Raw genomic sequence first — 16,186 nt, 5'->3', positions numbered from 1 at the left:
AATCACTTATTCTTCTCTTCTTTGATACTTGACATTAGTTTTGGATGATACCACACATGTGATAGCAAGTAGTTACAGGATCATACATTGGTCATATGCAAAGTCCTCATGTGTCCAGGGACATATTTACTGACTTTATAAACATAACATGAATTTTTTAAAAAGGAAAAAAAGATATTGTGAAGATAAAAAATATCGACGTAATCATAGTAGTATCGACTATATACGCTCCTGTACTTGGTATCATTACAGTGGATGTCAGGTGTAGATCCACCCATGGCATTTGTTTACATTGTGACGGTGGTGAGCTATTGTATCCTCCTACGGTGTGTAGTGAAGCATGTTTACATATTCCTCGTCCTCCAGTGATAATGGTACTTGTAAGAAACTCACTTTATTCATCACCATGGAGACCAGGATTAGGGATTTAGAAGTAGCTAAAACACTGTGGATGGATGTTAGCCATGTGTTGAAGCAGCTCTTCCTGAGGGTGTTTCAGTGTTAGAACTTCACCTTTATCTTGACTTTTTACACCAAAATACGTCCATTCTCCCTTTTCTGTCTACACACTGTGTCTGCTTGTAAGTACTCTGTGTGTGTGCGCTGCCCAACATGCTCCTCTGCTCGTAAAACCAGCAATGTCACCACGCACCATCATGCCCGTTAAAATAAATAAAAGACATTTTTAGAGGCAGTATAGTACTGAATATGACCCATACTATACTAGTAACCTCACCTTTGACCCTCTTGGAGGAAGCCAGCAGCAGGTGGTCTTCAGGCAGAATGTGAGTGATGATGTCGATGGCACGTTCTGCATGGAACCTGAACACAGAGCCCAGGTCAACATCCAGTCCTGACCACAGACTTGGAGCATGCAGGTCAACTGGACTCACAGAGCATCAATGAACTTCCCAGAACTGTACTGGTGAACGTAGGAGGAGTAGGCCAGATCTTCATGGGCCGTGGCAACGTGGATGTTCTTTCCTCCAAACACTGACTGCCTGATGTCCAACGCTGTCTGGGAGGTGCACAAGGACTTTAATGGCAGCATGAAGGTCTTTCTACCTAAACACCTCAAACTTGCAAGAAGCTTTGAGCAGCAATCCAAGTCAAGACCATTCTGAAGAATAGATGGTAGGTGTTGCACATCATCAGGTATGTGCTACCACAAGCATCTCTTTCATACACAACCACTAAACAATCTGCCACCAGGTGGCAGTAATGTCGAAAGTCCAAAGTGTTCCTCTGATTGGCAATCACTGTCACTGTTATGTGTCAATCAATCAATCAAAGTTGACTTATATAGCCCTTAATCACAAGTGTCTCAATAACAACTGCAATACTCTACTATTGTGGACCACATGGGCAATGCATCTATAGTTGTCATGACAACAACAGGCAATGCATGTATGATGTCATCTATAGTTGTCATGACAACAACAGGCAATGCATGTATGATGTCATCTATAGTTGTCATGACAACAACAGGCAATGCATGTCTGATGTCATCTATAGTTGTCATGACAACAACAGGCAATGCATGTCTGATGTCATCTATAGTTGTCATGACAACAACAGGCAATGCATGTATGATGTCATCTATAGTTGTCATGACAACAACAGGCAATGCATGTATGATGTCATCTATAGTTGTCATGACAACAACAGGCAATGCATGTATGATGTCGTCTATAGTTGTCATGACAACAACAAGTCATTAAGCTGGGAGTGTTTCTTTCAAAGTAGCAAATATTGCATGGATTATATGAAGTGTAGTGGAACATGTCAATGTTACACACATTGTGTCACAATCAACATGTCAATGTTACACACATTGTGTCACAATCAACATGTCAATGTTACACACATTGTGTCACAATCAACATGTCAATGTTACACACATTGTGTCACAATCAACATGTCAATGTTACACACATTGTGTCACAATCAACATGTCAATGTTACACACATTGTGTCACAATCAACATGTCAATGTTACACACATTGTGTCACAATCAACATGTCAATGTTACACACATTGTGTCACAATCAACATGTCAATGTTACACACGTGATATCATTGTGTCACAATCAACATGTCAATGTTACACACATGATATCATTGTGTCACAATCAACAAATATGTGGCAAATAATGACATTCTGTTTTGGAAAATAAACAGTGTCCGTGATATGTCATTAATAAATCATCTTCCTTTCCAATACTTCTAGAAGTGATAACCGTAGTTCATATGATCATTTCTAAATGACATTTACAGCCCTGAAATATTGTTATTGTTTTCATTTCAATGCCCCGCCCTCCACCGTTTGACCAATGAGAAAGTCTGTGAGTGTGTCACATCCAGGTTGCCATCTTGGTCTGGCTACTGCCACCGGTAAAGTTACTAAACATGTCAGACCTTAGTCACTCTAAAAGTTACCATTCTCAACTTATTCATGACAAAGCCAGGAACTAAACCAGGATTTGTATCAGGGATGCCTTTGAAAGATGGAGACCATTTTTTCATCTGACGCCAAACTTGCTCATTTCCTCCTTGAAAGGTAAGTCAGGTATTTACCTTTTCTTATGACTTGTAATAAACAAGGCTAGTATGTTCCTGCAACCATTGTTAGCATGCTAGCCCGGTCAATGACACATGGACATACATGCTAACATAGGCTAGTTAGCATGTATGTCCATGTGTCATCCAACTGACATATATTTAAAAGTTATGTGGATATGTTAGTGTCAGTGCCTATTTCCTTCTCTATATGTGTAGTGTCAGTGCCTATTTCCTTCTCTATATGTGTAGTGTCAGTGCCTATTTCCTTCTCTATATGTGTAGTGTCAGTGCCTATTTCCTTCTCTATATGTGTAGTGTCAGTGCCTATTTCCTTCTCTATATGTGTAGTGTCAGTGCCTATTTCCTCCTCTATAGTATGTAAATGTGGCGGTCATTTTACTGTTGGCCTTGGCTTGCCATCAAAGTAGACCCAAGCCATATATAATATATGTCATTATTTGGATGGTGCGGTCAATCTCCACATTTTAGCAGGGCAATGCCAATAAAATATTGCTGCCATTTGAAGTTCCCTGGAGTAGGATTGTATCTGGCAACCTCAGTCATGGAGAGGGGGAGGGGACGACAGCATTTTGACCCTGATTGCAGTACCATGTCTGGCCACATTACTACATATGGCACCTTTAATGTGTCATTGTGTATTCATTTTTAAAGCACTCATATACCTGACTATTGAATAATAAACAAGGCTGTAAAAGGAGTGGAGCTACTTAATAATTTACTTACCTGGTAAATAGCAACTGACTGGCATATATTATCTACATTTAATAAGTAAAATCCATAATCAAGCAGTGTGTCAGAGTATTTGGGATGCTTGTGGCCAAAGTGTTCTCTGTAAGACAAGGCATGAAGAGGTTATTGAGATGATGTCATCACACGTACAGGAAGCAGAGTCAATCTTACCTTGCTAGAAACACCGCATGTTTAATCAGCTGTTCTGCTTTCCTGAACTCTCTCTTCACCACACAGGCCTGCAGCACAACAAACATTATACAAATAAGTTCTTGCACATGCACACATTATGGAATGTACCTCTTCTCCAGGGAAGAAGTCACATCTTAAATACATCAAGTCACATGTCCTCAGCATTACAATGCAGGTTCAAACATACACCTTCTACACACCTGTCTCTCCAAGCACCACCGTCATGACGACATTAAAACACAGTAGGCCTAAAGACTTGTTAAAACAAGGCAGGGGTTTTATTGAACATTTTAGCACAGTTTGAAGAGTAACACTGTGTTTGAAAATGTAACTAAGTGCTTGTTTGACGTACCACAGTTTGAGGATCACTCTTCTATACCATTAGTGGTCATCAACTAACATTATTGTTTGGTTGCCTCAACATTTCAACATGGTTAAGGCAAAGCTCAATGCTAGCCTGCTTCATCATCACAGTTGTATTATGGACAAATATACACGATTACCATTCTCCATGAGTCTCACAATATTTTCTTTTCTCTATGAATGATAATAAAAACATTTTTAAAGCGGCTTGATTCTTGAAAATGATGAATCCATTCAGAATTGTTGTTAATAACAGTTGTGATTCGTATGTGAATTGAATTTTCCCACAAGGCTAATATGTATCAATCGATATATTTTAGGTTGTGTGGGAAGCTGCAAGTTTGGACTACATTTAGTGTCAGCTGTTTCTTTCCTGTGTTTACACTTCATGGCAGCTTTGTTTCCTTTGCTTCTTCATCCCTACAAAGTGCTGAAGAAGGTGTACTTGTGTACAATTGTTGGCAAAGAAGGTGTACTTGTGTACAATTGTTGGTAAAGAAGGTGTATTTGTGTACAATTGTTGGTAAAGAAGGTGTACTTGTGTACAATTGTTGGTAAAGAAGGTGTACTTGTGCACAATTGTTGGTAAAGAAGGTGTACGTGTGTACAATTGTTGGTAAAGAAGGTGTACTTGTGTACAATTGTTGGTAAAGAAGGTGTATTTGTGTACAATTGTTGGTAAAGAAGGTGTACTTGTGTACAATTGTTGGTAAAGAAGGTGTACTTGTGCACAATTGTTGGTAAAGAAGGTGTACGTGTGTACAATTGTTGGTAAAGAAGGTATACGTGTGTACAATTGTTGGTAAAGAAGGTGTGCGTGTGTACAATTGTTGGTAAAGAAGGTGTACTTGTGTACAATTGTTGGTAAAGAAGGTATACGTGTGTACAATTGTTGGTAAAGAAGGTGTACTTGTGTACAATTGTTGGTAAAGAAGATGTACTTGTGTACAATTGTTGGTAAAGAAGGTGTACTTGTGTACAATTGTTAGTAAAGTAGGTGTACGTGTGTACAATTGTTGGTAAAGAAGGTGTACGTGTGTACAATTGTTGGTAAAGTAGGTGTACGTGTGTACAATTGTTGGTAAAGAAGGTGTACGTACGTACAATTGTTGGTAAAGGTGTACTTGTGTAAAATTGTTGGTAAAGAAGGTGTACGTGTGTACAATTGTTGGTAAAGAAGGCGTACGTGTGTACAATTGTTGGTAAAGAAGATGTACGTGTGTACAATTGTTGGTAAAGAAGGTGTACGTATGTACAATTGTTGGTAAAGAAGGTGTACGTGTGTACAATTGTTGGTAAATAAGGTGTACGTGTGTACAATTGTTGGTAAATAAGGTGTACGTGTGTACAATTGTTGGTAAAGAAGGTGTACGTGTGTACAATTGTTGGTAAAGAAGGTGCGCGTGTGTACAATTGTTGGTAAAGAAGGTATACGTGTGTACAATTGTTGGTAAAGAAGGTGTACTTGTGTACAATTGTCGGTAAAGCAGGTGTACGTGTGTACAATTGTCGGTAAAGAAGGTGTACGTGTGTACAATTGTCGGTAAAGAAGGTGTACTTGTGTACAATTGTTGGCAAAGAAGGTGTACGTGTGTACAATTGTTGGTAAAGAAGGTGTACGTGTGTACAATTGTTGGTAAAGAAGGTGTACGTGTGTACAATTGTTGGTAAAGAAGGTGTACGTGTGTACAATTGTTGGTAAAGAAGGTGTACGTGTGTACAATTGTTGGTAAAGAAGGTGTGCGTGTGTACAATTGTTGGTAAAAAAGGTGTACGTGTGTACAATTGTTGGTAAAGAAGGTGTACGTGTGTACAATTGTTGGTAAAGAAGGTGTACGTGTGTACAATTGTTGGTAAAGAAAGTGTACGTGTGTACAATTGTTGGTAAAGAAAGAGTACTTGTGTACAATTGTTGGTAAAGAAGGTGTACTTGTGTACAATTGTTGGTAAAGAAAGTGTACTTGTGTACAATTGTCGGTAAAGCAGGTGTACGTGTGTACAATTGTCGGTAAAGCAGGTGTACGTGTGTACAATTGTCGGTAAAGAAGGTGTACGTGTGTACAATTGTTGGTAAAGAAGGTGTACGTGTGTACAATTGTTGGTAAAGAAGGTGTACGTGTGTACAATTGTTGGTAAAGAAGGTGTGCGTGTGTACAATTGTTGGTAAAAAAGGTGTACGTGTGTACAATTGTTGGTAAAGAAGGTGTACGTACGTACAATTGTTGGTAAAGGTGTACTTGTGTACAATTGTTGGTAAAGAAGGTGTACGTGTGTACAATTGTTGGTAAAGAAGGTGTACGTGTGTACAATTGTTGGTAAAGAAGGTGTACGTGTGTACAATTGTTGGTAAAGATGGTGTACTTGTGTACAATTGTTGGTAAAGAAGGTGTACGTGTGTACAATTGTTGGTAAAGAAGGCGTACGTGTGTACAATTGTTGGTAAAGAAGATGTACGTGTGTACAATTGTTGGTAAAGAAGGTGTACGTATGTACAATTGTTGGTAAAGAAGGTGTACGTGTGTACAATTGTTGGTAAATAAGGTGTACGTGTGTACAATTGTTGGTAAATAAGGTGTACGTGTGTACAATTGTTGGTAAAGAAGGTGCGCGTGTGTACAATTGTTGGTAAAGAAGGTATACGTGTGTACAATTGTTGGTAAAGAAGGTGTACTTGTGTACAATTGTCGGTAAAGCAGGTGTACGTGTGTACAATTGTCGGTAAAGAAGGTGTACGTGTGTACAATTGTCGGTAAAGAAGGTGTACTTGTGTACAATTGTTGGCAAAGAAGGTGTACGTGTGTACAATTGTTGGTAAAGAAGGTGTACGTGTGTACAATTGTTGGTAAAGAAGGTGTACGTGTGTACAATTGTTGGTAAAGAAGGTGTACGTGTGTACAATTGTTGGTAAAGAAGGTGTACGTGTGTACAATTGTTGGTAAAGAAGGTGTGCGTGTGTACAATTGTTGGTAAAAAAGGTGTACGTGTGTACAATTGTTGGTAAAGAAGGTGTACGTGTGTACAATTGTTGGTAAAGAAGGTGTACGTGTGTACAATTGTTGGTAAAGAAGGTGTACGTGTGTACAATTGTTGGTAAAGAAGGTGTACGTGTGTACAATTGTCGGTAAAGCAGGTGTACGTGTGTACAATTGTCGGTAAAGAAGGCGTACGTGTGTACAATTGTTGGTAAAGAAGGTGCGCGTGTGTACAATTGTTGGTAAAGAAGGTATACGTGTGTACAATTGTTGGTAAAGAAGGTGTACTTGTGTACAATTGTCGGTAAAGCAGGTGTACGTGTGTACAATTGTCGGTAAAGAAGGTGTACGTGTGTACAATTGTCGGTAAAGAAGGTGTACGTGTGTACAATTGTTGGTAAAGAAGGTGTACTTGTGTACAATTGTTGGCAAAGAAGGTGTACGTGTGTACAATTGTTGGTAAAGAAGGTGTACGTGTGTACAATTGTTGGTAAAGAAGGTGTACGTGTGTACAATTGTTGGTAAAGAAGGTGTACGTGTGTACAATTGTTGGTAAAGAAGGTGTGCGTGTGTACAATTGTTGGTAAAAAAGGTGTACGTGTGTACAATTGTTGGTAAAGAAGGTGTACGTGTGTACAATTGTTGGTAAAGAAGGTGTACGTGTGTACAATTGTTGGTAAAGAAAGTGTACGTGTGTACAATTGTTGGTAAAGAAAGAATACTTGTGTACAATTGTTGGTAAAGAAGGTGTACTTGTGTACAATTGTTGGTAAAGAAAGTGTACTTGTGTACAATTGTCGGTAAAGCAGGTGTACGTGTGTACAATTGTCGGTAAAGAAGGTGTACGTGTGTACAATTGTTGGTAAAGAAGGTGTACGTGTGTACAATTGTTGGTAAAGAAGGTGTACGTGTGTACAATTGTTGGTAAAGAAGGTGTACGTGTGTACAATTGTTGGTAAAGAAGGTGTGCGTGTGTACAATTGTTGGTAAAAAAGGTGTACGTGTGTACAATTGTTGGTAAAGAAGGTGTACGTACGTACAATTGTTGGTAAAGGTGTACTTGTGTACAATTGTTGGTAAAGAAGGTGTACGTGTGTACAATTGTTGGTAAAGAAGGTGTACGTGTGTACAATTGTTGGTAAAGATGGTGTACTTGTGTACAATTGTTGGTAAAGAAGGTGTACGTGTGTACAATTGTTGGTAAAGAAGGCGTACGTGTGTACAATTGTTGGTAAAGAAGATGTACGTGTGTACAATTGTTGGTAAAGAAGGTGTACGTATGTACAATTGTTGGTAAAGAAGGTGTACGTGTGTACAATTGTTGGTAAATAAGGTGTACGTGTGTACAATTGTTGGTAAATAAGGTGTACGTGTGTACAATTGTTGGTAAAGAAGGTGCGCGTGTGTACAATTGTTGGTAAAGAAGGTATACGTGTGTACAATTGTTGGTAAAGAAGGTGTACTTGTGTACAATTGTCGGTAAAGCAGGTGTACGTGTGTACAATTGTCGGTAAAGAAGGTGTACGTGTGTACAATTGTCGGTAAAGAAGGTGTACTTGTGTACAATTGTTGGCAAAGAAGGTGTACGTGTGTACAATTGTTGGTAAAGAAGGTGTACGTGTGTACAATTGTTGGTAAAGAAGGTGTACTTGTGTACAATTGTTGGTAAAGAAGGTGTACATGTGTACAATTGTTGGTAAAGAAGGTGTACGTGTGTACAATTGTTGGTAAAGAAGGTGTACGTGTGTACAATTGTTGGTAAAGAAGGTGTACGTGTGTACAATTGTTGGTAAAGAAGGTGTACGTGTGTACAATTGTTGGTAAAGAAGGTGTGCGTGTGTACAATTGTTGGTAAAAAAGGTGTACGTGTGTACAATTGTTGGTAAAGAAGGTGTACGTGTGTACAATTGTTGGTAAAGAAGGTGTACGTGTGTACAATTGTTGGTAAAGAAGGTGTACGTGTGTACAATTGTCGGTAAAGAAGGTGTACGTGTGTACAATTGTCGGTAAAGCAGGTGTACGTGTGTACAATTGTCGGTAAAGAAGGTGTACGTGTGTACAATTGTTGGTAAAGAAGGTGTACGTGTGTACAATTGTTGGTAAAGAAGGTGTACGTGTGTACAATTGTTGGTAAAGAAGGTGTACGTGTGTACAATTGTTGGTAAAGAAGGTGTACGTGTGTACAATTGTTGGTAAAGAAGGTGTACGTGTGTACAATTGTTGGTAAAGAAAGTGTACGTGTGTACAATTGTTGGTAAAGAAAGAGTACTTGTGTACAATTGTTGGTAAAGAAGGTGTACTTGTGTACAATTGTTGGTAAAGAAAGTGTACTTGTGTACAATTGTCGGTAAAGCAGGTGTACGTGTGTACAATTGTCGGTAAAGCAAGTGTACGTGTGTACAATTGTCGGTAAAGAAGGTGTACGTGTGTACAATTGTTGGTAAAGAAGGTGTACGTGTGTACAATTGTTGGTAAAGAAGGTGTGCGTGTGTACAATTGTTGGTAAAAAAGGTATACGTGTGTACAATTGTTGGTAAAGAAGGTGTACTTGTGTACAATTGTCGGTAAAGAAGGTGTACTTGTGTACAATTGTTGGTAAAGAAGGTGTACTTGTGTACAATTGTTGGCAAAGAAGGTGTACTTGTGTACAATTGTTGGTAAAGAAGGTATACGTGTGTACAATTGTTGGTAAAGAAGTTGTACGTGTGTACAATTGTTGGTAAAGAAGGTTTACTTGTGTACAATTGTTGGTAAAGAAGGTGTACGTGTGTACAATTGTTGGTAAAGAAGGTGTACAATTCTTGGTAAAGCAGGTGTACGTGTGTACAGTTGTTGGTAAAGAAGTTGTACGTGTGTACAATTGTTGGTAAAGAAGGTTTACTTGTGTACAATTGTTGGTAAAGAAGGTGTACGTGTGTACAATTGTTGGTAAAGAAGGTGTACAATTGTTAGTAAAGAAGGTGTATGTGTGTACAATTGTTGGTAAAGAAGGTGTTCTTGTGTACAATTGTTGGTAAAGAAGGTGTACGTGTGTACAATTGTTGGTAAAGAAGGTGTACGTGTGTACAATTGTTGCTAAAGAAGGTGTACGTGTGTACAATTGTTGGTAAAGAAGGTGTACGTGTGTACAATTGTTGGTAAAGAAGGTGTACTTGTGTACAATTGTTGGTAAAGAAGGTGTACGTGTGTACAATTGTTGGTAAAGAAAGTGTACGTGTGTACAATTGTTGGTAAAGAAAGAGTACTTGTGTACAATTGTTGGTAAAGAAGGTGTACTTGTGTACAATTGTTGGTAAAGAAAGTGTACTTGTGTACAATTGTCGGTAAAGCAGGTGTACGTGTGTACAATTGTCGGTAAAGCAAGTGTACGTGTGTACAATTGTCGGTAAAGAAGGTGTACGTGTGTACAATTGTTGGTAAAGAAGGTGTACGTGTGTACAATTGTTGGTAAAGAAGGTGTGCGTGTGTACAATTGTTGGTAAAAAAGGTATACGTGTGTACAATTGTTGGTAAAGAAGGTGTACTTGTGTACAATTGTCGGTAAAGCAGGTGTACGTGTGTACAATTGTCGGTAAAGAAGGTGTACTTGTGTACAATTGTTGGTAAAGAAGGTGTACTTGTGTACAATTGTTGGCAAAGAAGGTGTACTTGTGTACAATTGTTGGTAAAGAAGGTGTACTTGTGTACAATTGTTGGTAAAGAAGGTGTACTTGTGTACAATTGTGGGTAAAGAAGGTGTACGTGTGTACAATTGTCGGTAAAGCAGGTGTACGTGTGTACAATTGTTGGTAAAGAAGGTGTACGTGTGTACAATTGTTGGTAAAGAAGGTGTACGTGTGTACAATTGTTGGTAAAGAAGGTGTACGTGTGTACAATTGTTGGTAAAGAAGGTGTACGTGTGTACAATTGTTGGTAAAGAAGGTGTGCGTGTGTACAATTGTTGGTAAAAAAGGTGTACGTGTGTACAATTGTTGGTAAAGAAGGTGTACGTGTGTACAATTGTTGGTAAAGAAGGTGTACGTGTGTACAATTGTCGGTAAAGAAGGTGTACGTGTGTACAATTGTCGGTAAAGCAGGTGTACGTGTGTACAATTGTCGGTAAAGAAGGTGTACGTGTGTACAATTGTTGGTAAAGAAGGTGTACGTGTGTACAATTGTTGGTAAAGAAGGTGTACGTGTGTACAATTGTTGGTAAAGAAGGTGTACGTGTGTACAATTGTTGGTAAAGAATGTGTACGTATGTACAATTGTTGGTAAAGAAGGTGTACGTATGTACAATTGTTGGTAAAGAAGGTGTACGTGTGTACAATTGTTGGTAAAGAAGTTGTACGTGTGTACAATTGTTGGTAAAGAAGGTTTACTTGTGTACAATTGTTGGTAAAGAAGGTGTACGTGTGTACAATTGTTGGTAAAGAAGGTGTACAATTGTTGGTAAAGCAGGTGTACGTGTGTACAATTGTTGGTAAAGAAGTTGTACGTGTGTACAATTGTTGGTAAAGAAGGTTTACTTGTGTACAATTGTTGGTAAAGAAGGTGTACGTGTGTACAATTGTTGGTAAAGAAGGTGTACAATTGTTAGTAAAGAAGGTGTATGTGTGTACAATTGTTGGTAAAGAAGGTGTTCTTGTGTACAATTGTTGGTAAAGAAGGTGTACGTGTGTACAATTGTTGGTAAAGAAGGTGTACGTGTGTACAATTGTTGCTAAAGAAGGTGTACGTGTGTACAATTGTTGGTAAAGAAGGTGTACGTGTGTACAATTGTTGGTAAAGAAGGTGTACTTGTGTACAATTGTTGGTAAAGAAGGTGTACGTATGTACAATTGTTGGTAAAGAAGGTGTACGTATGTACAATTGTTGGTAAAGAAGGTGTACGTGTGTACAATTGTTGGTAAAGAAGTTGTACGTGTGTACAATTGTTGGTAAAGAAGGTTTACTTGTGTACAATTGTTGGTAAAGAAGGTGTACGTGTGTACAATTGTTGGTAAAGAAGGTGTACAATTGTTGGTAAAGCAGGTGTACGTGTGTACAATTGTTGGTAAAGAAGTTGTACGTGTGTACAATTGTTGGTAAAGAAGGTTTACTTGTGTACAATTGTTGGTAAAGAAGGTGTACGTGTGTACAATTGTTGGTAAAGAAGGTGTACAATTGTTAGTAAAGAAGGTGTATGTGTGTACAATTGTTGGTAAAGAAGGTGTTCTTGTGTACAATTGTTGGTAAAGAAGGTGTACGTGTGTACAATTGTTGGTAAAGAAGGTGTACGTGTGTACAATTGTTGCTAAAGAAGGTGTACGTGTGTACAATTGTTGGTAAAGAAGGTGTACGTGTGTACAATTGTTGGTAAAGAAGGTGTACTTGTGTACAATTGTTGGTAAAGAAGGTGTACGTGTGTACAATTGTTGGTAAAGAAGGTGTACTTGTGTACAATTGTTGGTAAAGAAGGTGTACTTGTGTACAATTGTTGGTAAAGAAGGTGTACGTGTGTACAATTGTTGGTAAAGAAGGCGTACGTGTGTACAATTGTTGGTAAAGAAGGTGTACAATTGTTGGTAAAGAAGGTGTACGTGTGTACAATTGTTGCTAAAGAAGGTGTACGTGTGTACAATTGTTGGTAAAGAAGGTGTACGTGTGTACAATTGTTGGTAAAGAAGGTGTACTTGTGTACAATTGTTGGTAAAGAAGGTGTACGTGTGTACAATTGTTGGTAAAGAAGGTGTACTTGTGTACAATTGTTGGTAAAGAAGGCGTACGTGTGTACAATTGTTGGTAAAGAAGGTGTACTTGTGTACAATTGTTGGTAAAGAAGGTGTACGTGTGTACAATTGTTGGTAAAGAAGGTGTACTTGTGTACAATTGTTGGTAAAGAAGGTGTACGTGTGTACAATTGTTGGTAAAGAAGGTGTACTTGTGTACAATTGTTGGTAAAGAAGGTATACGTGTGTACAATTGTTGGTAAAGAAGGTGTACTTGTGTACAATTGTTGGTAAAGAAGGTGTACTTGTGTACAATTGTTGGTAAAGAAGGTGTACGTGTGTACAATTGTTGGTAAAGAAGGCGTACGTGTGTACAATTGTTGGTAAAGAAGGTGTACAATTGTTGGTAAAGAAGGTGTACGTGTGTACAATTGTTGTAAGTGAAGTTGCAATGTACTGTTTTGTAATCCATGATTCTCCTTCACTTCTTCAGGTCGTACTTCTTCTAATGAAGAAGGAACTATCAGTACCAGGAGAAAGACACCACAACTAAGGACTAGTACTACTAAAATATTGTAGTATTATTATGTATACTTTTGAGGCTGCAAACACAAAGATGTAAACACGATGATGACCACAGCATGTAGAAATATGAAGGACATGAAGTGACCTTGGAGGCCTGGCGAAGGACATCTACCACCACTTTGACTGGCAGCCCTGGAGTGATCTCCTTCATGGCCTCAATACACCATCGGTATGCCTGGAACATTACATTAGTACACATGTTGGTAGTAGTACACGTGTAGTAGCAATACTACATGATGTAATACTACATAATGTAACAGTAATATTACAAACCCCGTTTCCATATGAGTTGGGAAATTGTGTTAGATATAAATATAAACGGAATACAATGATTTGCAAATAATTTTCAAGCCATATTCAGTTGAATATGCTACAAAGACAACATATTTGATGTTCAAACTCATAAACTTTATTTTTTTTTGCAAATAATAATTAACTTAGAATTTCATGGCTGCAACACGTGACAAAGTAGTTGGGAAAGGGCATGTTCACCACTGTGTTACATCACCTTTTAACAACACTCTGTATACGATTGGGAACTGAGGAAACTAATTGTTGAAGCTTTGAATGTGGAATTCTTTCCCATTCTTGTTTTATGTAGAGCTTCAGTCGTTCAACAGTCCGGGGTCTCCGCTGTCGTATTTTACGCTTCATAATGCGCCACACATTTTCCATGGGAGACAGGTCTGGACTGCAGGCGGGCCAGGAAAGTACGCGCACTCTTTTTTTTACAAAGCCACGCTGTTGTATCACGTGCTGAATGTGGCTTGGCATTGTCTTGCTGAAATAAGCAGGGGCGTCCATGAAAAAGACGGCGCTTAGATGGCAGCATATGTTGTTCCAAAAGCTGTATGTACCTTTCAGCATTAATGGTGCCTTCACAGATGTGTAAGTTACCCATGTCTTGGGCACTAATGCACCCCCATACCATCACACATGCTGCCTTTTACACTTTGCGTCGATAACAGTCTGGATGGTTCGCTTCCCCTTTGGTCCGGATGACACGATGTGGAATATTTCCAAAAACAATTTGAAATGTGGACTCGTCAGACCACAGAACACTTTTCCACTTTGCATGAGTCCATCTTAGATGATCTCGGGCCCAGAGAAGTTTCTGGGTGTTGTTGATAAATGGCTTTGGCTTTGCATAGTAGAGCTTTAACTTGCACTTACAGATGTAGCGACCAACTGTATTTAGTGACAGTGGTTTTCTGAAGTGTTCCTGAGCCCATGTGGTGATATCCTTTAGAGATTGATACAGTGCCGTCTGAGGGATGGAAGGTCACGGTCATTCAATGTTGGTTTCCGGCCATGCCGCTTATGTGGAGTGATTTCTCCACATTCTCTGAACCTTTTGATGATATTATGGAGCGTAGATGTTGAAATCCCTCAATTTCTTGCAATTGCACTTTGAGAAACGTTGTTCTTAAACTGTTTGACTATTTGCTCACGCAGTTGTGGACAAAGGGGTGTACCTCGCCCCATCCTTTCTTGTGAAAGACTGAGCATTTTTTGGGAAGCTGTTTTTATACCCAATCATGGCACCCACCTGTTCCCAATTAGCCTGCACACCTGTGGGATGTTCCAAATAAGTGTTTGATGAGCATTCCTCAACTTTATCAGTATTTATTGCCACCTTTCACAACTTCTTTGTCACGTGTTGCTGCCATCAAATTCTAAAGTTAATTATTATTTGCAAAAAAAAAAATGTTTGTCAGTTTGAACATCAAATATGTTGTCTTTGTAGCATATTCAACTGAATATGGCTTGAAAAGGATTTGCAAATCATTGTATTCCGTTTATATTTACCGTACATCTAACACAATTTCCCAACTCATATGGAAACGGGGTTTGTACATGACGTACTCCAATTACGGTATATAATCATATAACATAAGTGTAACTCATCATAGTATATAATCATACCTCATCATATTATATAATCATATAGTATATAATCATACCTCATCATAGTGACTTTTGGCAAAGAGCAAGGCACATAGTTCTCCATACAGCGCTGCCTTGTTGGCCTGGTGGCCATGTTTGGCTAACTTGTCCATGTGAGACTGAGCCAGCTTGAAGGTGTCTTCTCCCAGGTGGTACTTACAGTTACCATTGCGTACATGAAGGATCCTGTGGACATGAATACAATATTTACACTTACCATTGTGTACATCCTGTGGACATGATAACAATCTGAGAAGGGTCCAGTGTCTCATTGGGCTCCTTTTCTCACACTGACTGACCTTCATACGCACTGGTACTTAATTATGTTACTTTACTTACTTAAATACTCACTTATGTTACTTTACTTACTCACTTTTGTTACTTTACTCACATAATTACTCACTTATGTTACTTTACTTACTTAATTAATTACTTATGTTACTTTACCTACTTGAGCAGCGGAGATTTCATATTTTTTAACAACATGCGCTTGTTGAAAGTGCAATTGCATTGTTGGTGATTTATTAGAAAAAAAATGGGAAAAATTTATAAAAATAAAATAAATAAATAAAAAATATAAATGAAAAATAAAATTATTTTTTTATTTTTTTTATGGGCATCTACATCAACTATATGATTTGCCTAAGAAGCTGGACAGGACAAAAAAAATAATACAAAAACTTTTTTTTTTAAATAAATAAATGAAAAATTAAATTAAATTAAAAATTTTAATTAAAAAATTAAAAAAGAATGAAGGTTACAGCAAGCACAATAATCACTTTTTATTTCCCTTAAAAGACACATTGAGTGTGTTTATGTAATTAATCACACAAACTAATGGATAGATTACTAAAGTAATGTCAAGAAGTATTTCTTGTTTCAGAAAAAAAGAGCCTTGTCAGTTAAAGGGGAACATTATCACCAGACCTATGTAAGTGTCAATATATACCTTGATGTTGCAGAAAAAAGACCATATATTTTTTTAACCGATTTCCGAACTCTAAATGGGTGAATTTTGGCGAATTAAACGCCTTTCTAATATTCGCTCTCGGAGTTATTGTGACGTCACATCGGGAAGCAATCCACCATTTTCTCAAACACCGAGTCAAATCAGCTCTGTTATT

General features: G+C 38.2%; 1 protein-coding gene across 2 annotated transcripts in view; it reads right to left on the bottom strand.

Moving 5' to 3' along the window:
* Positions 1–16,186, bottom strand: part of appbp2 (amyloid beta precursor protein (cytoplasmic tail) binding protein 2) — a 121,434-nt gene that overhangs the window by 5,995 nt on the left and 99,253 nt on the right. For both annotated transcript variants that reach the window (XM_072911964.1, XM_072911965.1), the window contains exons 5-10: positions 15,080–15,248; positions 13,201–13,290; positions 3,485–3,552; positions 3,308–3,413; positions 894–1,018; positions 737–822 (exon numbers count right to left, since the gene is read on the bottom strand). In XM_072911964.1, coding sequence (XP_072768065.1) covers positions 737–822; positions 894–1,018; positions 3,308–3,413; positions 3,485–3,552; positions 13,201–13,290; positions 15,080–15,248 — 644 coding nt within the window. The remainder of the gene's footprint in view (positions 1–736; positions 823–893; positions 1,019–3,307; positions 3,414–3,484; positions 3,553–13,200; positions 13,291–15,079; positions 15,249–16,186) is intronic.

The sequence above is a fragment of the Nerophis lumbriciformis genome, linkage group LG30 (genome assembly GCF_033978685.3).
Source record: "Nerophis lumbriciformis linkage group LG30, RoL_Nlum_v2.1, whole genome shotgun sequence".
Lineage (NCBI taxonomy): Eukaryota > Metazoa > Chordata > Actinopteri > Syngnathiformes > Syngnathidae > Nerophis > Nerophis lumbriciformis.
The sequence above is the reverse complement of the archived record's forward strand: the minus strand, read 5'-3'. Positions and strand labels throughout refer to the sequence as shown.